The following is a 24,936-nucleotide window of genomic DNA, read 5'->3' on the forward strand; positions in this document are numbered from 1 at the left end:
AATGGTAGGTCTAATGCCAAACATGGTAGAAGAATAATATATGCAAATAATGCAACTTAAAAAGGTGAAAGGAGAGGGGAAAAGAAAAGAATAAGCTCATTGATTATTGTATAGGTAATACAGATGGGAGTCAAAGGATATTACTGAAAACTGACAAACCAGATAGGAAAAAGTTAAGTTTAAAAATAGAAACTAAGAGCACTAAAAATGGTATAAACATAGGGACAAAATGACAAATCTTCATAAATACCAAAAGAAGTTAAAAATAAAAAACAGAGAAAAATGTAGAAAAAAGTAGTAAACATAACACGATGCATCTAGTAGTTATAAAATAATGACAAAATTGAAACCAAACATCTCAGTCATATCAATAAGTATGAATAGGCTTAATTCACCTATTATAAGACAAAGGTTTTCAGTTTGACTCACAATACAAGAATACAGCATACAAGAGAAAGATCCAGAGCAAAAGTGATTCAGAAAGGCTAAAAATAAAGGAACCAGCAAAGGTATACTAGGCAAATGGAAACTATAGCAAGAGGTTTCAGTCTTGATATCAGACAAAGTAGAATTCAAGCCATAAAGCATTAATCACAAAACACTTTTTAATACCAAAAACCACAATTTGCAATGAAGATATAATAGTTTTGAATACTTATGCACCAAATAACATAATAACCAACTTCTTAAGGCAAAAACTACAAGAGATACAAGGAGACAGATGGAAATATACTTTAAATAGGAGATTTTAATACACCACTTTCAGTACAAGACAGATCAAATAGACAACATATCAATAAGGTTATAAAAGACCTAAACAACATAATCAATAAAAAAGATCTAATGAAATGTAGAGAGCTTTACATCCAGATAAAAGAGGGTTCATCTTCTGCTAAAGTACACAAAAGTTGATCATGATATAAGGCTACAAAGAAAACACCTAAAAAATTTAAAACTTTCTATTAAGCAACTCTTCAGTAAGGAGGAAATAAAAAGAAAATTTCAGAATTTCTGAAATATAATGAAAATGAAAACACTGTATATCAGAATTTATGAGATGCATTTAAAGCAGTAAGCAGAGAAAATTTTTTGCCTTAAACATTTATATCGCTAAAATGAAAGATTGAAAATAAATTAAACTGTCAAATCAAAAAAATGAGAACAAATGAAGCAAACCAAAAGGAAGGACAAGGAAGAAGATGTTAACAATAAAGACAGAAATGAATAAGGTAGAAAATGGAAAAAGCAATAGGTCTAATTAATAAATCAGAGTCCCATTTTTAAAATTAACAAAATAAATAAACCACTAGCTAACTTAATAAGAAAAAAAGGGGGAAGAGCCAAAGCACAATATACAAAATAAGAAATGGCAAAGGGAACTGAAACACAGGAAATTTAAAGTTTCTATAAAACTATTTTGAAGACCTTTATGCAAATAAATTTGAAAACTTAGGCGTAAGTAGATAATTTCCTAGGAAAGTATAGTTTACCACAATTTACCTCATCGGAAATACGAAGCTTGAACAGGACCAATTTAGAGGAAAGAAAAAGTTATTAAGGCCCAGGTGGCTTCACAGGAGAATTTTACCAAATCATCAGTGACCATATATATAGTCCCAATGCCACATAAATTGTTTCAGAGCTTTAAAAACATGAAAGAAAACTTTAAAATACTACTTATGAATCCAGTGTGACATTGATACAAGTATTACATTGACACTTAAGCCTAATAAAGACAGTATAAAAAATAAAATTACTAGTTAAACATTATAAGGGTAGAGAGATCCCATTCACAATAGTGACAAAAGATAAAATACTTAGGAATAAACTTGACAGTAAATGTACAAAACTATACTAGGAAAAATTTCAAACTCTCCTGAAGGACACAAAACTAGATTTGAACAAATAGTGAGATATTTCTTCTTGATCAGATGATTTTTTTTCCCCTAAGTTTTTATAAATTTAACACAGTCCCAGTGATGAGGCCAATGAGCTAGACACATAGAAAACAAGAAAGAACAATCAGGAAAACATTGAAAAAGTAAGTAAAACTTGGCGGGGGGGGGGTAATTAATCATACCAGATATCAAACATACTTAAATGTTCTATAATTAAAATAGCTCGTTACTCACTTATGAATAGATAGAAAGATCAATTAACTTTCAAATCACAGAGGCAAAAATGGACTTTTAAAAAAATTAATGATGCTCTCAGATAACTGAATAGCCATTTAGAAAAATACAAGCTTAGATCTACACTTCATACCACACACAAAAATAAACACTAAGTGCATCAGAGCTAACTACAAAAAAAGAAAGCATACTATACTATGAGAAAGTGTGGGTGAACTACTCTAACCCAAGGTATAAGAAAGCTTTTTAACAATGACTCGAAATTCAGATGCAATAAAAGAAAAATTGATACAATTGATAACATAAAAATTTTGCATGGTAAAAAACATTCTAAGCAAAGTCAAAGGACAAATAAAAAACGAGAGAAAAATATATGCAATATACATCACAGATAAAGGGCTAATATCCTTAATACATAAAGAATTCTTAAAAATTGAGAGGAAAATAAAGATCAAAAACTCAATAGGAAAAAAAGGGCAGAAAGATGAACAGATGACAATTCACTATATATATACATATATATTTGTGTATGTATACATATAGTGAGTACTTCAAAAATTTCCAGGAAAGATTCATATTATTTTTTCATTCTATTTTTCCATCAACTTTTTGAAGTACTCTCACACATGTGCGTGCACATGTATATGACTGAAACGTAAAGTGATAGATGAAATATATGAGAAAAAAGTTAAAGACACAGCGTTCCAGAAGCAGAAACAGTTGGAGTTGGATGGAAGAAATAATCAAAGAAATAACAGGAAAAAAATTTTAAGCCTAAGTGAGACTTGGATCTTGGGTTTGAAGTTCCTGGAAACAGAAGGAAAAAGTTTTGAAATTTCATTCCTACAAATCATAAAGAAAAAATCCTAAAATCTTCTTAAGGGAAGAAACAAACAGCTTACTTATGAAGGAATGAGACTCAAATCTTTGAGAGAAGGATTAGCTTTGTTATCAGTAATAGTGGATGCTAAAGGTCAATGGATCAATGTTATTTTACATAAAAAATTCCAATTTTTCATGTAAAAAATTTTTTTAATGTAGATTAGCCAAACTGCTAATCAAGTGTGAGGACAAAATGTAACCATTAAAGATATTCAAGGTCTTGTTAAAATTCATTTAACATATATACCCTTTCTGCAACAGAAATAACTCAAAAGTTTTCAATGAAAATGAAATCCAGAAACGAAGGGACTTCCCAAAGATGTAATAAAAAGCAACCCCAGGTTGACAGTTTGCAGTAGGTCTAGCCAGCAACTACCCTGAATTATAAGAGTAGAACAGAGGGCCTCAAAAGAATGTCTTCAAGAAGAAAGTGTAAGCATTACACAAATTCTATAATAAAGAATCTGCAAGATATTAATAGTGCAATAATGACATGTCATTTATGTAAATAAGGAAAAAAGAAAGGCAATTACAAATGTCAGGGAAAAAGGTACATAAAAAATTCATTGTCTGAATCTGAAATGAGTTAAATTATGGCATGATTTTGAGCAACTGATGGAGTGTAAGAAAAGAGAACCCATTTCTTCTTAACATTTGTAGCATTCACACAGGTTTAATGACATAGGATTACATCTCTCACTCTAGAGGACCAATCTATGCAACGTATACATAACACATATCATATAATGTACACAAATGCAATTTACTGATTTCTATTATTTAGAATCAACCTATAATCAAAGAAAAAAATCCACTTATAGAATAAATGTAAATACATTATAAATCTTAGTAATGAAAAGGAAATGTTATACAGATAGAACTTGAAGTACAGGAATAAAGAAAGATGAAAATACATAGTAGAAAATCAACAGCTACGTCTAGGGTAGCTGGATCACCAGACAGAAGTTAAGTATGTTGTTTAAATTTATAATAGTAGCCAGTATGTACTGGCCAACCACCAATAATAATAATAATAATAATAATAATAACAACCAGTATATGATCTAAAAATAATAATGTAACCAACAAAAATTAGGTACTGAGAGGGAGCAAGGAGAGATAAAGCATCATAATATGCAAAACATTTTTCACAGAGACAAGTCACAAGACACTACCTAAAGTTGGTGAATCGAGAAATATAGACATAAATGTATAAGTCAGTATCACGAGGATAACCACCATAACACCATCTGAAAGCTGCACAATGTGGTGGAATAACACTGAGCCAGGAGCCAAAAAAATCTAAGCCCTGATCTAAACCCTAAACTTTGCCCTTCACCATCTTGTGAATTTACACGAGTCCTTTCTTCCCTAATCTGGTCCCCAGATTAGCAGCATCAGCATCTCCTGGGAAGTTGATAGAAATTAAAATTATTTGCCCCACCCCAGACTTACTGAATCAGAAACCCTGGAGTGGGCCCAGCAATCTATTTTAGCAAGTCCTGCAAGTGATTCTGATGTGCGCTAATGTCTGAGAACCAGTAATCTAGACAAGGGGTCAACAAACTACTGTCCATGTGCCAAATACACCCCTCGCTCATATTTTTAAATAAAGTTTTATTGGAACACGGCTGTACTCATTCGGTTCCATATTATCTATGGTTGCCTTTGAGCTACAACAGTAGAACTCACCAGTTGAGGCAGAGATCGTATGGCCTGAAAAGTCTAAAATGTTTACTCTCTGGTTTGGTACAGAAAAAGTTTGCTGACCTCTGACCTAGACTATGCTGATTGATAATAATGAATGTACATTATTACTAAATTCAATGCAGTGTTTATCATCCCAGTGAAGTTTGCAAAGATTATTCAATCAGAAAGGTATTTGCACTAATGCCTACAGTCCTTTGGTAAGTGTGTAGACTAACGCTGATAATGGTATTAGGATTCTCCTTTTCCAGCATTTGCAGGATCTCATAGAATAGTAAATAATAAATAGTAAAAAGTCAAGCTCTCTCTGGCTCACAGTCTTAGGAAACTTTATTGACCACATAATGCCTGGTGGAGGGCATGCAGACAGTTGCCTGCTTTCCATCCAAAGCCTGATTTTAGAAGTGCAACATTCACAGATTTTATAACTAATATCTCACTCAGTATCTTCTCCAGTTTCATCTCAATTCCTCAGACCACCCCATCACATAATAAAGAGGAGAGGAGGCTGTTTGTTATGGTATGTGGCTATTATCTTCATAATTGATAATACTGATATAGGAGATTTCCATGGGTTCAGGTTTCATGGACTGGGTTTCAAGCCACTCCCAAAGGTCTCAGGCTCCTCCTCAAAACCTTCCCCTAGAAGAGAGTTACTGCTCCTTGTTGGACCTATTTTCAGTACAAACACTGGGAAATTGAGACCTCAGGGGGCAGAATCATGCAAATCCAGTGGCTGGGCATGCTCAGTAGAAAGAGGTTACACAACCCTAGTAGCTGAGCATGCTCAGTAAAGTAGAGTTTATCCTTTGAATGACCTTCCACTAGAGGTGCTAAAGAGTACAGAATATTCTTGACTATGTTTGGTGCATGTGATAGGATCTGACCAATGAACACGCCTTAAAAGGAGGCTAACTGAGCATGAGCATGTGCATAACAGGGCACCACCTCCTTAGTTGAATATTCATTGGATAGTATGAATATGTATTAGATAGTGAAATTATAAAAGTAGAATCCCAGTAGGAGGTGGGGCTGTTGTTCACTCTCCTAGAGCCAGCCCACACTTCGCCTAAGGTATGTATTTCTTTCTTTTTGTATGAAACTTGCCCTTAGCAGGCTGCTGTTCTCTCTACAGCCAGCCTGCTCTTTGTGAATGTGTACTTACTACTTTTGTATTAAACTTAGTGCAGGTCCTGCTCAGCCTCTGGAACTAGGCCTTTCTCTGTGCAGTCTGTACTTCTTATTCTCTGTATTAAACCTGTTCTCACTTTCTACTGTGACTCTGCTCTTGAATTCTTTCCTGTGGCAGAGTCAAGAACCTGGTAAGAGGACAGGGTGGATTGAAACCAGCCATCGGTCCTTCCCAGACCCTTCTTCTGGTACCAATACCACTAAGTAAGATCAAATTCCAGATATTTACAACCATGTGCACCCATAAATTCAAGGCAGAGGTTGTACTTTGAATTTCTAAAGAAACCTAAATTGAACATGGCAGAAAAGGGAAAGTGGGTTTCTATCAGAACAGGATAGATGACACAAGGGCAGGGGGTAGTAGAAGTATTCTCAAACAATCACCTAAGCAAGTGAACAAAGAAAAGCCATTATATACACACAAGGTCATTCTACTGGAAAGAAGTAAGGTCTGAACCCTAGTTCTGAAATTTTTGTTCTTCCCTTTAGTACAGTTTACTCAGATTGCTGGCATATAAGACTGACTTGCCAGTGTTACCATTTATTCGTAATAAACCCATGCAGTGCCTCTAATTTCAAGCCTCAGTTGGGTGCCCAAGTTCTGGCCTCTCAGGCATCTTTCCTGAGGGCTCTGAAGCAACTCTTCCCCACTTTGGGCAATGCAGCAGCCCAACAAAACTGGACTCCAGATACCATGGTGGGAGTTCCTGTGCTTATAGCAGTATTATCCATTCCAGAAAAAGCCAAGGACTACATAAAAACAACATACCTGACAATGAAACTGGGAGGAAAGAAGACAAGAGAGAACACAAAGAGTCTGAGGCTAAGGATTTTCTATCTTTAAATCCTGACTATGAGAGAGAACCAAATCAGAATAAATCTTTAGCTGCAGGGATATGGGGCTTACACACCCAGACACACACATACGCAACCAAAAAAAATTTTTAAATCTCCCAAGTTCTTCTGTTAGAATATCCTCCAAATCCTAAATCTAGACCTCCAAGGATATTGGTCATTGAGAGAAGTAATACAAAGACTTACAGCTATCTGGATTCCCCATAGGAAATCTTTAGTCACAGCCAGTTAAGAACAGAACTGGAAAGGAAATTCCGCAAGTGACTGGCAATGCCTCAGTGATTTCCCACCTTCCCACAAACTGATGTTCTTTCAAGTTCACTTGAGACACGAACAGTTACAGAATGGTCTGACAAAAAAATGGTATTTTGAAAAATGGCTTGATCTGTGATGTCCACTTTAGACCCTGGAAAACCAGCACTTTCAAACCCACAATTGAGAACGATGACACAGAGACGAGCAGCAGGGACACACCAGACACCAACAATGTGCAAGGATTTCCTAACAGCTTTAGAAATTTTACAGTGAAACATGTCTCATACAGTTTGGGGTGAACTGTAATGAAGAACTATGATTTATGCAGTGAAATACCCCATTAGAAAAAATGTGAAGAAAACCAAGAACGTTGTGTTGGGCAATGTTGAACACTATTTTTTTTTATAAACAAATGATATAGAAATGAGGACTTTGGTTGATCCAACACTGACTTTCTTGACCACTGCAGCATTTCTCTGATTAGCAATGTGAGGATTTAACAAACGAGACTTTCTCATTTAGCAATAAAAAATTGTTTAATGTTTTGCAAGGCTCCTGTCTTAAAATGTCCAGGTCGTAAGAAAAAGGGCAGCTTTCACTGTTTTGCCTGTAGAATTCTAGCTTTTTCATACAATGGAAATCCTCAAGTCCACTTTGTGTGTCCCCTCAACCCCCCAAAAACGTTAGGGAAAACATAGCATGTTGGCTAAAACTGGAGCAAAGTGCACCAAAACATTAACTTCTTGAACCCCAGTGTTATGCTAGTCACTTTTTAAAACATGAATTGCTCTTTAGCCATTTGTTTAGTTCAGTAAATGTTAAAGGAAACACTTGCCATACTTTCTTCCCAATTTTAAGAGGTGATTTTCAAGAGCTTTATTTAGGTATGTCAGGCCAGGATTTTCAGAGTTGATGGAAAAAGAGTCTTGTGTGAAACTTCGTTTCCATAAATTATTACGTGTGTGGAAAAACTCATCACACTGGTTGGATCTGTACACAACATGGAAAATAAACTGGATTTTTAGAAAAAAAAAAAAAAAGAAGAAGAATACTGGCCTCTCTGGACATCTCTCCTTAGTAGGAAAATGAATGAATCCATCTCCCTGACTTTAGGGGGTACGATTTTACAGCCAGTCCAATGAAAAAGCATAGCTCACCCTAACTACTCAACCAAAGCAGCACTTTTGCCCATTAATACTGTTCAAAGACACTTAAAAACAGGGGCTTTTCCATTGCCTTCATAATTGTAGGAGGCCCAGAGTGAGCTCACTTCTCTGGTGATGCTAGTTGCTAAAACCGACAGTTGTATAATCCTATTCAGTCTTTCAATACAAAGGAGCGAGTCACAGGCCAAATAATAACACTATTCTTCTCCTATCACCTCCTAAAGTACAACTATCAGACCACATTTTAGCCACATCATAAAAAAGGACATAACTCATTCCAAAGGTTATTTATTATGCTTTATGTGAGAAAAGCGAATGTAGGGAAATTCTTCTAACTTAAATAGGTCCCTCAACAGATTCGTTATAGAAAAAGCCCTTTAGAAATAGCAAACAATCATAAAATTAACCATTGCTATAAAGTACAGCACTTGTACCATCTAATAAAAGTACTTTCTCCAATCCTTTTCTAATAATGAACCCAAAACTGTGAATAAAACAGGGAAACTGAATAGAGGACTACAGTAATAAAAATCCATACTTAGGTATACAAATATTGATTATGGGACAAACAAGTGCGATTTAAAAATAGGTGACCATCTCTGTGGTTCAGAGTGTTTCACTAATGCCTTTTCCAACCACCTGGCTACAATCTGTAGCCACAGGTGACATGTTTTAAATGATAATATCTTGCAAAATATATTTAAGAAACTGACCCCTAGGATTTATTCTGCTATTATTATAAGCTGGTCTGTGAAAACTATTAGTAATAGAATTTATATAGCAGATGGCACCTGAGGGGCTAAAATGGGCTCTCCATTATTTAAACATAATGGTGATATGGTAACTGTGTGTGTGTTTTTTATATTTATTTATTTTACTGCCATGAAACTCATGTGGGAAGGTTTATGTTCAGTCATTCCTTATGTACTACGAATAATTAACAAAGAAATCCTGGAGTCAAGAAAGCTCAGGAAATCGAAAATTTTTTTTGCACGTATTGCATTTAAAGAGAAGAAATACAGAATTGTGAAGGCAAAAGTGACAGATCTAGGTACAGCCCTCCCTCAGTCTTTCAGCTTCCTTACATTTCCCACTACCTCACCTCATCTAAAAGCTGATCTGACTCCAGGTGTTCCTCCTCACACGTCTCACATGCCTGTTTCCTTTCATCATGGCTTCTCCCTATCTGCTCCCAGCACAGCCATTCTCACCCTGGGCTGCTCATGGGAATCACCTGGGAGGCTTTGAGCACTACTGAAGCCCAGTAACTGGTGTGAATTATGATCTGGGCATCAGGAGTTTTAAAAACTCCCCAGACGATCCTAATCTGTTGCCAAGGTTGAGAACCACTGTCCTGGCAGGATTTTGATAAGGGAGAGCCAGAAAAAGGAGTAAAATAAAACAAGGTGAGACCTTCAAAACCAAAATGAGGCCTGAATCTCATACATGCAGAATTGTACAAGCAACAAAATGCAACTGTAAGATTCCTAAAGCCAAGCATCTTCATTAGTTCCTCCCTCCCCTTCCTGCTCTCATTGCCACCAGTCCCCAATGCCTGTCTCTCCTGTCCATCCCTTCTGCCCAGTCCTCCTGCCATCATCTTCCACTTTGCACCTATCCCAGTGCAGAAGCCCCTACTGGTCTCCCTGCCTCCTTTTCCTGCTCCATCCGGTCCATCCCGCACCCCACCACCAAACTAATCTGCTCTTCACTCCCCTCCTCAAGCCCCCCACGGCGTCTTCCTGCTCACTGTGCCTAAACTCCTTAACCTACTGGAAAAGGCCTTGCCCAATCTGTTCCCAACCATCTTTCCAGCTCTCATGTCTCACTCCTGTCTGCAAACGAGCTGCACTCTGTTCTGGTCAATGTTAGGTTCGGCGAGATGAAGAAAAGGGAGAGAGACCAGAGTCAGGTGCCCTTTCAGCCAAGAAGCTTTATTCCATACAGCATGGAGGGAGACTGGGTTAGATCTGCTCCCCCAGACAAAGGAAAGCAGGAGGTTTATAAGCCTTTTAGGGTTCTGGCAGAGTAAAGGGACAAGATGACACAGCCATTGTGGTCAGCTAATGTGATCTGGTTGGTTAGGGCATAGGCTTCTAATTAGTGTCGTGCCTATATCAATACAAAGCATTGCAACCCAAAGCCAACTACAAGACGTTCCTTTGATGATAACAGTCTTGTTGCCCCTTCCCACGAGGGGAATTTCACTGACCGGTTCCTGAGCAGAAAAGGGAAAGGGGAGAGGGAGAAGGGCGGAAAGTTGCTTGACCTGGCTATGCTGATGTTAAGCTAGCCATGAGGCCTAATAGTCAACATGGATGGTCTATAGTTCTCCAAATTTACTCTGTTTTAAACTTCAAAATCCAAGGGAGATCGAAACAGAAGCCAAGTCATTTGCCCAGGTTGCATAGCTCAGAAGCGGAAGGATCTGGATTGAAATCCAGGTTTCGGCTGTGTCCAAAGTCCTTAAACACCTTCCTATTCTCTCTCTGAAATGTCCCCCTCCACATCAATCTGTGGAAATCTTACCATCCTTCAAGGCCATTTCATTCAAGGCCCAACAAGGCTTTCTCTGTCATTCCTGCCTGAAGTGACATTCCTGTCTTCTGAGCTCCTTATAGCACTTTATTTACACTTTTCACAAAATATCATAACAACAGAGTCCTATGATGAGTTTCCTGAGGTTTGAGACATTGTCTCATGGCCTTTTCTGTCCTTCCTAGCACCTCACACAGCACCCTCAGCAGAAATCTGGTGAACAATGAGCTGCTGTGGGAAGCCTTTCTGTACCACCAAGCCAGCCACAATGGAGATCCTTATGAATTTCAGGCACAGGGATGTCCTTTCCTTACCCTGAGTATCCTGCCGTTTTCCTATTCCATTGTATCAATTCTTTCTTGTTCTGTGCCATGAGCTCTCTGCCAATTGCCTATGAAACATTTTGCAACCTGAGAAGGGCCCTGGTACCTGATAACCATGTAACTTTCAGGAAGATGCAAATCGTGATAAATAGGAGTCATAAAACGAACAAGGGTGTTTTCATTCATTGGAACCTGAAACAGAAACTGGAAATCAAGGTTCAGGCCAAGTTCCCCTTCTCCTTGTCTCTGCTTTATGTTGAAAGGAACAATGGGTGGGGCAGCGATAAGATGTGAGCAAAAGCCAGAAGAGAAAAGGAGAATAACTGGTCAGACAGCTACTCTTTCTCGAGACACAAATAGCACTCTGGGAAAGGAAAATGCTCCGTAGGTCACCAGAAATTACACAAGGAACGTAAGGCAGAAAGAAGAACTGAGGCCAAACAGTAGCCCCTTGTTACCCCTTATTTTCCACACCTGTGAAATAGGGGCTCTAACTCTCCCTCTTCTCTCTGCGCTGGTTCAGAGGGCCCCCAGTGTGCTATCCCCGGTGTGATTCAAAAAAGGCTACAAATACAGGATGAAAACCACCCGTTTAATTTAGCACTTGCCTGCATTCCTGGGGATTAATTAAAATTGGACAGTGAGCCTAAAACATTGCCCACATATCTGCTTACCCCCTTTCTTGCTGCTCCCACAGAAGTTGTTAAACTGATGGGTTGTTGTCCTGAAATGCAAATGGGCCAAAGAGGGAGTCCAAGTTCAACTCCCTAAAACCCAGGGACATAAAGACAGGAGTGCAGCATGGGGGTCACCTTCTCTCTGTCAGTGTCCCCTTTCTCACTATATGAGTGGGAAAACTCCACCTCCTTGCTCTTAGGGTCCCAGCTGGGTCCACAAATTAAATTGACATAACAGAGATTACCAGAAGAAAGCATACAAATTTATTTACAAATGTTTTATGTAGCATGGGAGCCTTTATAAAGAAATGAAGACTCAAAGATGCAGAGTCAGTTACTTATACAGCAGATTGAACAAAGAATAGTAAACTGTGAAAATGTGACTAAATCATGTGGTGAGGCTTAAAAGACAAGACTTATATAAACAAAGTCTATATAGCATTCTCTAGGTCTCAAATCTCACCCTTGAAGATGAGGATGTTGCCTTCCCTCCTAGAATAGGGAGCCTGTCTTTCACAGGGGACTTCATCTTCTGCTTTTAAGAAACAGCAGGAAGGTCAAAGGGATCTTCTTGCACCTGCTGTTCTTCAAGTGCCTTTAACTTGAATCATCAATATGCCAGAATAGCATACATATTTTAACCTTGTCATCACCGTACAACAAACACCTTTTGTTTACAATGAATCATTGGTGAAACTGGAAATTTTCCAAAATTACTTCTGAAAACCTGATGCTTCTGGTCAAGATGGCAGAACAGATGGTCCCCAGTGTCTCTCTTTCCCACAAATCAACCAATTTGCAACTATAAAAATGTAATGACAACCAAGCTGGGGCCACTAGAGCTCAGGGGAAGAGGAGGAGAGACCTGCGGGGTTCACGAAGGCAGGAGAAGCCACGATGAGAGAAAAAAAGGACAGCTCCCACCATTTCAAGACCCAGCCACTTTATGCTGGCCCTGGTGAGCACACGGAGCAGGAGCTGGCAAAAGCCACAGCTGTGCCCTAGGTATGATGTTGCTTGGAAATGGCAGGGGAGAAGAGGGCCGTGGTGGCCCTCAGGCCAGAAAACCACTAACAGGGTTCCCGTGGACCCACATAGGAGTGAGGAGCCACAACAATTGAAAAAAAGGAGCCACTCAGAGGCCTGTGAGTTATTGCAGGGGACCAGTGAATGGCCTGTCCCATGAGAAGTGTTTGGAGTGTGGGTGGTGGGGGAGATGGGTCCACCAGGAAAACACTGGGGCACAGCATGGACAGCTGATCTGCCCCCCAATCAGCTCAGGACCACTCCGTGTAGACTGGTCAGGAATATAGAATTGCAGGGGGCGCAGTTTGCTGAAAAGACTCAGGCCCAGACCAGAGTTTCCACATAATCCAGATATACTGGACTTCACAAGGCCAGGAAGTACATACAAGGTTAACTATTAAAACCTGAGCTGCACAAGCTTTCCCCAAGGAATCAGCAGCACAGCAGCAATTTAGCTCAACCACAGGGCTCAAGTGCTGGTCCCCACAGGAAGATCCCCCATTTTATGAGTAACCAAAGGATAACAAATTAGTTCCAGTGCAGAGTTTAAGTGGTGGGAACAGCGAATAATCCAACATAGAACTGAAAGAAAAAACAAAATTCCCGCAGATCAGAGACAAAGTTTGATATTAACTAGTAAAGTTCTCACACCACCAAAGAACACCTATAACACCTAGAGGACCGGAAGCCCCCTGGGCTCCCAAGCCAGGGAGGGGGAGGGCCGAGGGCCTCAGCCACACACTCCTGACATCTGCAACCAGCCCAGCAATGACCTGGCTGTCACTGGAACCCCCTGGTCTCCCCTGCTGGGATGGGGGGGCCATGAGCCTCAATCACACTCCCGCTCCTTCCCCCTCTTCTCACCCTATTTCCCCTCCCCCTTCTCTTCTCCTCCTCCCCCTCAACTGTTCCGTAACAACATCTTAGAATGAGGCATGGAGCCAGGGAAAGCCGAACCCAGCCACAACCAGGTAAAGAGCACACCAAAAACACCATTTCCTCGTGGGTAGCCCACCATAGCCACCGCAATTGCAGTGGCTGCTGCAAAAGTGGCTAGTCTCTATAGCAGCAGTCACATGGCACGCCGCACTCTCAGCTGCACTGACACAAGGAGAGGCATCAGCAGAGACCAAGAAAAGAAAAAGAAAAAGAATAAGCAGTCCTGTGTCTCCACAAAGCACACTCCAGAGTAATAGAAGAAGCATCTGATTTACGATAATAGGGGAGGACTTGATCACACCTGCCTCAGGACTGGACAGATCATCTAGGCAACAAATCAACAGAGGAACACTTAATCTGTCAGATGGACAGAACAAATCTATGGTTATTAGAGGGGGGAGGAGGAGGGAGAAGGGGAGAGATTGGATAAGGGACATAAAGAATAAGTATGATTTATAACAATGAATATGCTAACAATAAAAATTACTTCTGAGAACCTATTATGTGCTGGGCACTGTGCTAAGTCTGGAGGAAAAAAAAAAGAAAAGAAAATCATTGCTCCTCTCCCCCCACCCCCATCTTGAGAAGTTCGCAGTCTAACGGGAGAGGTAGAAATAACTTCCGTATACATATGTGTTTTACGCAAGGAGGAAGCACAGGGTTCTGTGGAAATAAAGAAAAGATTCTGTGAGAGCAGAATTGGTGTCATGGAAGTTTTCTTCAAAGAGATGAGGTCAGAGCTGAGAGGCTGATGAATGTGTAGGAATCAGCCAGGCCTAGAAGGGTGGGAGACATGTTCCTGCAGAGAGAATTGCATGAGCAAAGCCCAGAGGGGCTACAGCAGCTTTCCCTCGAAGCAACAAAGGAGCCCCCAAACCCTCATGTGTCTGCCTTAATGCATATCACATGGAGGTGAGGAAGAGGTGAAGAAAGAGGGGAGAATTGGTAAAATATAATTTAAGTACTAAACTTTAAAGAAATGCATTAAAAATAAAATAAATAGCCTTCTCTGAAGAAATGACAGGCAAAAAACCAAAAACAACAACAACAAAACCTTTTAGAGTGGGTTTGTTTAAAGCAATCAACTTCCTAATCTCCACGCAAGGGATCAGACTCCAGGTGCCTTTCAGTTACAAAGCTGGTGTCTACCCCTAAGTCATGTGAGGCACATGGAAAGCAGGCCAAAGAGCACTTAGATGACTACAATGTAAATTCTTAGCCACGCTGTGTTAAGAAGGGATGATGTCATAGCAATGCAAAGCTGTGGAGGGTGAGGCCTTTCCTGGCCAAGCCTGCTCTGCTGGAGAGTGGACAAACATTGTCTAAACATCAGGGCACACTGTGTTCCACTCACCTGGGGATGCTGGTCAGGTAGGTCATGACATTCAGGAAGTCCTCATCTGAGACGTGTTGGAAGCCGGCAAACTCTGGAAAAGTGATGATGGGGGCACCATCCTCCCCTCGGCCTCCTGCAACAAAAACAGGTGGTCAAGATGTTAGTGAGATGTGCTCATGTCACGCCTCTGCAGGGAAGGGGCTTCGACTAAGATCAGCTTGGGAGGTGGAATACTGGTCTCCCCTTTCTCCATCTGTATTAGTTCAGACTAGAATTAGGGAGAAGTTAACCCTCAACTATTTGAAGAAGTCTCTCTTCTCCTTCATGCTTGTTCAGTGGCACTGGGAGAATTCAATTCTCGAATCCTTCAAAGGTAGTTACTGTATAAACGGAATATTGATTTAGTTATTTAGCATAAGCAGAAGAGCAAATAATGCCAACACAAATATGTAACATTGCTCCTCATTTCTGTCGTCAGTAAGTATCAAAGGTGACACAGCATGGTGGTGGAGAGAGGTAGCTCTAAAATCAGGCAGCCTGGTTCAAATCCTGCTTTGCCACTTAATTGCTGTGGATTTTGGGCAGGATACTTAACCTAAGTAGGAGATTCCTCATATATATATATATATATATACACACACACACACCAGGGGCCTTCAAAAAGTTCATGGAAAGATTCATATTATCTCTTAATTCTACTTTTCCACAAACTTTTTGAAGTGCCCTCATATATATTTCCTCCCATTATATATATAATAGAAATAATACCTGTACCTACCTCAAAAGCTGTTGTGAGCTTTCAGGGAGAACACAAATGAAAAGCACCTTAGAGTGCTGATTACATATAAATGCTCGATAAATGGTGACCATTAGCATAATCATTATTATTACCAGGAGGCAATAATCAGCTGCTTTCAAGAACTTATAAACAGGGATATAAAACACCCCTGTGAGAACAAAAATACAAAAATTAATATTTAATCCATTAAAGTAGAGGCAACGGATTAAATATATTTCTCAGTCTTCATGTAGCCACATGACTAAAATCTAGCCCCACAGTTCCCAAACTGTGTGGCAGGTACCCAGGGAACCACAGGGAACAGGATCGCCATAAATATTTTAAATTTTTGAGGGAAACACAGCGATAGCTGACATCTGTCAGATGTCATGCAGACTAGAGGAAGTTTACAATTTCAACATTAAATTGCACTAGATTCTTTGGATAACATTGCATCTTTGTAAAGCTGGGTTTTTGGTCGTTGCTGGGATGAAAAGCAAATATAGTATGAAAATGAATGTGGAACAAGAAATGAGGGTGGTGGTGTCTAGTCTGATTCCAAAATTTGAGATAATTGTGGTTATTTAAGAATGAAATTAAAAGAAAAATGTTTTCATTTTTGTGTACTATTTTTTCAAAGAGCTACTAAGTTGTTAGGACATAGATACTTAAGTTGTTTTAATTGTCAGGTATTGCTTTTGGCCTGGGGGGCCATGAAAAAAACAACTGAGATACTAAGGCAGTGAGGACTGGGAAAGTTTGGGAACTGCTGCCACAGCCAAGGGGATGTGAGCTGAAATGTGGCATGCACCTCTCAGGTTATGTCCTTGGAGGAAATCATCTTCAGAGGAATAATGGCTCCCACATCAAGGCCAACAACAATGGATGCATATTACTTAACACATCTAAGAGTGACTTATTAGTGTGGAGTATGCTTTAATGAGGATTGTGTGATTAATGAAGAAACTACAGAAAAGAGAGTCAGAGAGAAGCAAAGGTGGGCAGTGCACCGCCAATGCTATCCTAAAGAGAGAGGGTCCTGGCTCACCACCACTGTGAGAATCTAATCCATGTCACCAACATCCAATGCCTGATGACACCACCACTAAGATCATCCAGCCAACTCTCCTGCGCTGACTCCACCCCTGATAAGCATCTTCGGTTTATAATCAGACTTTCCACGTGCATGTGTTTTAAGAGAAAGAATGTGCTATGGAGCAAACGTGAGTATTTGCATCAAGCAAAGAATAAGTCAGCATTACAGTTTTTCTACAGGAGTCTCTTGTGAGTGTTAACGTGGGTCTTAGGCTCTCAGGGTCCCATCACGATGGAATGACACTGCATGAGATTCGTCTGGATGGTCATCATACTTCTCCAGCAAGTGCCTCTTTATTAATCCTGTATGTTTATTTTAAATGTCAAAAAAAGGTACCTGCAGATTAGATGTTTGTCAACTTTGACAAGGATATTGAGTTACTTCTTCAGGTGATTGATTAGGACATTATCAGCTTTCATCTAATATTCTTCCTCTTTGCAGTTTCAGAACTATAGGGTTTCAGAGAAATATGAATGAAGAGAATTTGTATCTCTAGTAAAGCTGAATTTAGATGCATCATAACACGTACTGTACTAATTGTATAACCAACATTTGCTGAAGGAATGGCGAAAACCTTTCAAGGAACCAAAACACCCAAGAATATTCATTAGGATGTTACTATGCCGTTTGATTTTACCTTTTATAGTTGACTAAATTAAAGCTATCCCCACCTGAAGAGAGAAAGGTGGGTGTTTTCTTTTCTCTCAGTTACTGCCAAACCTGAACACCAGGGAAGCCCCAAGGTTAACTGTAGACACGTAAAGGAAACAGAGCTGGGCCTGCATGGAACCCCTGACAACCACAGCAAGGCATTTAGTGCCACCTTGTGAGGAAATGTGGTAGTGCACAAGGAAGGGAGAAAGTTCCCAAGTCCCATTCAAGAAAAACAGACAGAAAATCCCATTAAATGCGTAAAATGGTAACTTAAATAAAATAAACTTCTCTCCGCCTACTATGATTTTTACCTTTTCATGAAATGGAACAGGATTTTAAAACACTAATCAGTGCCTGGGGTACATAGGTGATTCCTGCAAGGGCCAGGGTGTTGGCTGGCATGACATCTTCCGTCCTATAGAGGAGAATGTGGAATGCTGGAAAATCCTATAGGAAGATGGTGAGGAACAGCAATAGAGGAGAGAGGGAGGCAGCTACTGCTGTTTGCCTCCCAGTACCTATTTTTCCTTTCTCTGCCCCCAAAGAACTGATTTTAGCTGGGGAAATGGCAGAACCATTCCCTGGGAGGCACTTTGGAAATCTCAGGGCCTGGGATACTGAATGACCCGTTCCACATAACAAAACATAGAATTGCTGAATGTCTTGCCAGAGACCTAATATAAGTGAAAAATCCATTTATAATGCTCTGAACCTAGACTCTAACTCTGTTTTACATATAATCACAAATTTTTAAACAATTTTTATATGGAATTTTCCAGCAATGCAACTACCCTATAAATTAAGAGAAAATAATACTTTACTTTGTTCAGAATTTTGTCAACAATGTTTACTATTTCAGAAAATCACTACACTAGGGCCACTCGGGGTGTCTGATCACCCATACCACACTCCAGCATTTGCACCTGTCACATTCATGGTGATTCTAAATACAAGGGCAAACACCTGACTACTTCGTTATTTCTTCTCGTGTATCTAGAAATACAGACAGACATATATATTATTGAAATGTACGTTACTTTACTATAATTATTTTCCTTTGATTTCCCCTTTACATTATTGTTCTTTATATTATATATATATATATATATATATATATATATATATATATATATATATATTTAAATATATACATACATAGGGATGGCTGTTCACCTGTTTCTCTTCTTCCTGGGCATACAGCTACACAAAATTTCCCAGCTTCCCTTGTTGTTAAGTGTATCCACACGGCTGAGTCAAGTTCAGGTCAGTGGAAGGTAGTGTATGCTATCTCCGAGCTGAGAATTTTAAGAAGCACTATGCTCCTTCCATGCTCTCTTAGCCTGTCTGCTTTCTGGATTCAGATAAAAAGAGGACTGCAAAATGCATTAACAAGAACTCAATTTCTACTGTGTTTGTTTGAGCTACTATACACTTTGTATTCTATTTGTTACAGCCATTTAGCCCACCCTAATTGATACAGGTTATAGTATATAAATTTCATTTCAGGATGGTAGGGGGCAATACAAGCCATTTGTTATAAAAGGAGACATTAGGTCCAGCATGTTTGAGAACCATTTCTCGGGCCTGCCCTGCCCAATAGCCACTAGTCACATGTGGCTGTTGAGCCCTTGGAATGTGACCAGTCCCAATTGAGATGAGCTGTAAGTATAAAATACAAACTGCATTTTGAAGACTTAGAACAAAAAAAGAATGTGAAATCTCATTAATAATGAGTACTGATTACGTGTTGGAACACTATTTCAGAAATATTGGCTTAAATAAAATATATTAGTAAAATTAATTTCATCTGTTTCTTTTGGGGGGGGGCAGCTGGCCGGTACAGGGATCAAACCTTGGACTGTGGTGTTACCAGCACCAGGTTCTAACCAACTGAGCTAACTGGCCAGCCCCTCATCTGGTTTTTTTTTTAGTTTTTTAATGTGGTTACTACAAAATTTAAAAGTACCTATCTGGGTCACACTGTATTTCTATGAAACAGCCCTGCTCTAGACCTCTTGCAGTGGTTCTCACTTCCCAGTTCCAAGTCCCTAGGTCCATATCTGAGTTAGACAGGAGTCTTGGCTCTGGTCAGTTCCTTGGTTTGACATTCTCCATTGTTTCCAGTGGGAGTTTCTCGCTCTTCTCACTTGTCCCTGGGAGCCCCACCCCTACCAACCCTGGGCTCCACTGGTGTGTGCATGGGGAGAGAGACAGAGACAGAGAGACAGAGATTTAGACACAATGATTGCTTCCTTTCTTTCTTTTTTTTTTCCAGGCACAATGATTTCAAGGGGGAAATAACATTAAAGAAATATAAAACAACAATTCCCCTTTTTTTGTTTGCTTGTTTTTGTTTTCTGGTTTTGGTTTCTTTGGCTTTTATTTGGCAGCTGGCTGGTAAGGGGATCCAAACCCTTGACCCAATTCCTCATAATTAAAGGAAAGGAGTTATGGTAGAAACTGATAAATGGCTAAATGGCTAATTCATTCCCAGCCCCCTTTTCCCTGACACCTTCTGCTATGCCAGTTAGAAAGTTGAATGTTAATTAATTTTTTTTTAAAAAGTGAAATCTTTGCCTTCTCAGATTCCCTTGCTGCTAGGAATGGCTACATGACATAGTTCTGGAATAAGACATAAGCAGAAGTCAGCCAAAAGCTGCTCTCCTGGCAAAAGGAACAAAAGTCAGCATTGCTACTTTTCTTTCCTTCCTTCTTTGGACACAGCCTTGATGTCTGGAGCTGCAGCAGCCATCTTGGGATCAAGCCTTAACAAATACAAAGGTAACATCAAGAGAATCACAAAGATGCTGGCCTTAATTTGCTACTGCTCCAGTACTAGGAGTTTCTATCTCCAGGCCCCTTGTTATGTAGCTTAAAAAACAAGTCCTATAGGCTAAGTTCTCATGTAATCAGATATCATGCTAGGCACTTTCCTGTAAAACAACCCATTTTACAGATGAGAAAATGAGGTTCAGAGCAGCCTACTAGTTGTGTTGGAATGTGAACCCAGAATTGTCTGAGTCCAAAGTGTAGAATGTTTCTAGCACACTAAGCTGCTTAGATTATCTTGTTTCCTAGCTAAGTCCTGAATTTAGAAATATCCCAAGTTCACTGTGAACCTGCAGGGGCAGAGACACCAGAGGCCCCAGCCCTGGTCACTATCCAATTCCAAATCCAGCCCCAGTTCATGGGCTTCACCATGTGGACACAAATTTGGGCCAGCTTCATGCAATGAGACCCTGCTCTCCTACCAGCTGTGGTAACACATGCACAGAGTTCACCAGACCAGGCAGCCAGGGCCTTGTTGGGAAAAAAGCTCCATTCTCTCCTTCACAGCTTTCCTGGTTGATGGAGCCTCTGGCTCTTTCCAGAACTCAGCAGAATCTGTAGAAAATTCTGCAGCCAGAAAATCTTCACCTTGCTTGTCTGAATCAGGAAAAGAAAAACTACAGTGATTCAGAGCAGAGACCACAGCCCTCAGGCTGCAACAGCCATGGGAAAAGACCTAATCACAGAAATTTCTGCTTTACAACCACAACTACAAAGGCACCCACAAAGGCCTTGCCCTAGCAGCTGACATTTACTGCCTCTGTCAGGTAAAGACTGATGTGGTTAAAGATGAAAAGCAGGCCTGCTGATTCCAAACAAAGGGCTGACTCAGAGAAACCCATGCTGCTGATATTCTCCCAGACTTGAAAGGTTGTAAGTGCCATCACCACGAATCCATGCTTCTCTCTCGTAAGAAAGGCAAATTTAAATGTCAGAAACTCAGAAATGAAGGGTTATCTTTAGTATGGCCAAAGTGCCTTTCCTCAAGCAGAAGTGTCCTCTTGGTCCAGCACGAATTTTCACAGTTCTATGTTCTACATTAAGGAGTAACAATTATCTCTATTCCTGATGTAATGGGGGCATTATATACCACATTCACTGTGAGCCCCTTGAGTGGCTTTGGTTCCTTAAAAAAACTAAATCATACTGAAAACTATTCTTTGTAATAGAACCCCATAATAAACATTTTCATGGGAATTTAAGATATATTAGGGGAATAAAAGACACTTATTTAGCAGTTGCAATATTTAGCATTTTTCTTACATTATGTAATTTAATCCTGAAAATTACAATGACCCCATTATACAAATGAGGAAACTGAGGCCTACGGAAGTAAGTTGCCCAAGGTGATGCTGCTAGTAAGTAGCAGAATCCAAATCTGTATCCGGAGCTGTCTGGTACCAGTTTGAGGTTTTCCTATATTGCCTCTAAGAAATAAGAATAGAAAGAAATGCCTCATTATCTTGATTTGATCACGACATATTACACAAGGTATTGATATTCAAATCTGTATCCATACATATGTATAATCAATTATGCTTCAATAAAAAAACTGTTTTAAAAAAAAGAAAAAGAAAGAAATGCCTCAACCATACACCAAACAGAAAAATTTGGATCATTAAATGTATAAATTAAACAGTCACTAGTCTCCTTCCTGAGCCTTTGTGTAACTATACATGCCAGGATCACATATTGAGGCGTGAGAGTTTTGGCTTATAGGAATCCACCCCATCATCTCCTTCAGACTTCACGTGCATTGGCTTTGGGGCCTTCTGTGTTGAAGGGCCACAGGAGCAGTTACCAAGAACCCAAGGGACGGTCCCCATCCCACCTTTGTCTTGTACAAGCCTAGACTAACTATAGGTCACTATGAGGCTGCACCGTCAGGAGGCTGGTTCAGCGCTTCCTCAGGGCCAAGACTGTGGTGCCTAAGCTGGGCATTTGGGGACAAGTGAGTCCTCTGGCCTCACAGGACAGACCATAAGGACTTGGATAATTTTGTACTGAGCACCTTTTATGTTCTGGTCTCTGCTCTAAGCACTGGCAATACAGACAGAAATAAGAAAAACGAGGACTCTGTACTTATGGAGCTTTCAGTGATTATATGAGCAGCGACTCACATGGAGGAAAGATCAGAGAATGCCCCCAGAATGTTCTGGATTGTGCAAGAATGCCTACCAGGATGCAATGCTGGGATGGGGAGAGGTATCCCTATAATAACTGAGTTTGCACTTATTTCAAATAGGTGGGATGAGGAGCTTGGAGCAGATTTAAATATGAGTTAGAGAAAGGAAAGAAATGTGACTTATTTTACATCGCATGTTGTGGGGTAAAATTCATACCAACTGCATATTCCCTCTGGGCTATAACTAAAATGGCTTTGTTGGTTTTTTAATAAAAGATTTAAAAGCTGCCACCGTATTCCTCTGTGATATATACGGAAGACATTGAATCTCATCATGTTTCTAAGTTTGGTGTAACTATAATTTAATTATAATTTTAATTATAATTTGGTATATACCTCTAGTTTCAGTATGTAAAATCATGTCACCCCTGGCTAAGTGAATAAGAAGAAATGGTATTAGAGAGGTGACAACCTTTCAGGGTTGTGCCTGGGCTCAGAAAATTTCTAGCCTTTTATTATTATTTTTTCACTCTTTTTAATTTTTATTTGACTTTGGAAATATAGTTATTTTCACAAAAATGTAATTTATGTTAACTTATAATGGATTTGTTCTTATCTTAATATATTAATGAGAAAGTATTTTTTAAGTGTGTCAGTTTTAATTTCTAAAATAGTTCATTTCGATAGACATAACTCACAGAAAGAAGAGCTTTTGGGAGTTCTCAATCATTGTGAAGAGTGTAAAGGAGTCCTGAGATGAAAAAGTTTGAGAACAGCTCATCTAGAAGTAGCCAATTTTATTCTCCTCTCTGAAGCTACAGGAGTTTCAAAAAATGTCCTCCCCATAGTCAGCAAGCCTCAGTTTCTCACCTGCAGAAGGATGGCCAAACCTACGTTCTGGGCTGTGTATGTACGAGACAATGGATGGGTGGTTTGGGTTGAGTTGTGCCCCATAAAGAGATATGTTGAAGTCCTAACACCCAGAACCTTAGATGTGACCTTATTTGAAAGTAGCATCTTTGTAGATATAATACATTAGGATGAGGTCTTGAGGGTGAGTCCTAATCCAGTAGGACTGGTGTCTTCATAAAAAGGACAAATTTGAACACAGAGACACACACACCATGTGAAGACAAAGGCAGAGACCGGGGTGACACCAAAGACTTCCAGCACCCCACTAGAAGCTGCGGGAGAGGCCTGGGGCAGATTCCCCTTCACAGCCTCGGAGTGACCAACTCTGCCAACACCTTAGTCTCAGACCTCCAACCCCTAGATCTCATGTTTAGGGCACCCAGTCTGTGGTACTTTGTTAAGGCAACCCTAGAAACCAAGGCATTGGGAAATTGTTTCATAAGCTGGAAAGTGCTCTGCAGGAGTCAGTGGTGCCGCTGCTAGAACCATCCCCTCTTTGCTTCAGCCTCCAGCTGGTCCAGGCATCTAGCCTTTTATCAATACCAGCCTTCCTTTACTCCCAGTGAGGGGCTTGATGGAAATCTCCTTAGAAGAGCTAAGAATAAAAGACAAATGTCTCTGAGAACAAATAACCTCAGTAATGCTCATGAACCCTTAAAACCAAGACTCTCTTAAGGTTGAATCTTAGAAGAATATCCAACAAGAACATTGGAAGAGCATCGTGGTGGCTAGTGATGTCAGTAGTTATTTCTTTTTTCTTCCTCAAAATATTTTCAACACTGTTCTTTACAACCTCAGAGCAAAGTAAGTATTCCCTTGGGAAAGACCAGATTGTACCCAACAGCAAAAGGAATAGCATCTATGAGACCCCACCCTCCTCCAGCAGGACAGGTCCTCAGCTCATTGAGTCCTGGCTGAGGCCTAAGGGGTGAGTGAGACTGGAGTAGAATGTTCCTCAAGGTCCAAGAGCCTGGGTTCTCCCAGCAGAACCTCCCAACAAAATCTGGGAAGGCAGATGAATTTGCCCCTTACCTGAAAGAATGGCAAATTGTCTGTGAAGTTGTTCCATTATATCCACTGCCACCAAGGGCCTGACCTCCTGCTGCATAATCTCATCTGCACAAAGGAAATACAAATTAGGTTAAGTCCTTGCAAATTACGAAGAGAAATTTAAAAGAAAAAAGGAAAGTTCCACTACTAGGAAAACCCAAGGCTTGGTTATGGGAACATTATTCTCTCGAGAACTGGATTCCTGAGATGCAGGGCTGTATCAGGTTTTGTGTGGTTTGAAGTTTGTACATAGGAGCATGGGAACACATTTCTAGAGCCCCTCCCAAGGTTTTGGGAGGGACCAACAGGAGGAAGGGGCCCTGAAGTTCAAGCTTCAGTAGCTTCGCAGTAACCCTGCTGGATGGTCTCACCGCCAAGGGTACTTTAAGGGCCTCTTCCCACTGCCAAACACGTTTAAAGAGGCTTTTCTCCATTTTGCTATCTAAAGATTCTCCTCACTGATTA

General features: G+C 40.0%; 1 protein-coding gene across 6 annotated transcripts in view; it reads right to left on the reverse strand.

Annotated features, from left to right (window-relative positions):
• Nucleotides 1-24,936, reverse strand: part of MCF2L2 (MCF.2 cell line derived transforming sequence-like 2) — a 232,239-nt gene that overhangs the window by 177,652 nt on the left and 29,651 nt on the right. For all 6 annotated transcript variants that reach the window (XM_063078277.1, XM_063078295.1, XM_063078315.1 and 3 more), the window contains exons 2-3: nucleotides 24,454-24,537; nucleotides 15,046-15,160 (exon numbers count right to left, since the gene is read on the reverse strand). In XM_063078277.1, coding sequence (XP_062934347.1) covers nucleotides 15,046-15,160; nucleotides 24,454-24,537 — 199 coding nt within the window. The remainder of the gene's footprint in view (nucleotides 1-15,045; nucleotides 15,161-24,453; nucleotides 24,538-24,936) is intronic.

Source organism: Cynocephalus volans, chromosome 1 (genome assembly GCF_027409185.1).
Source record: "Cynocephalus volans isolate mCynVol1 chromosome 1, mCynVol1.pri, whole genome shotgun sequence".
Taxonomy (NCBI): domain Eukaryota; kingdom Metazoa; phylum Chordata; class Mammalia; order Dermoptera; family Cynocephalidae; genus Cynocephalus; species Cynocephalus volans.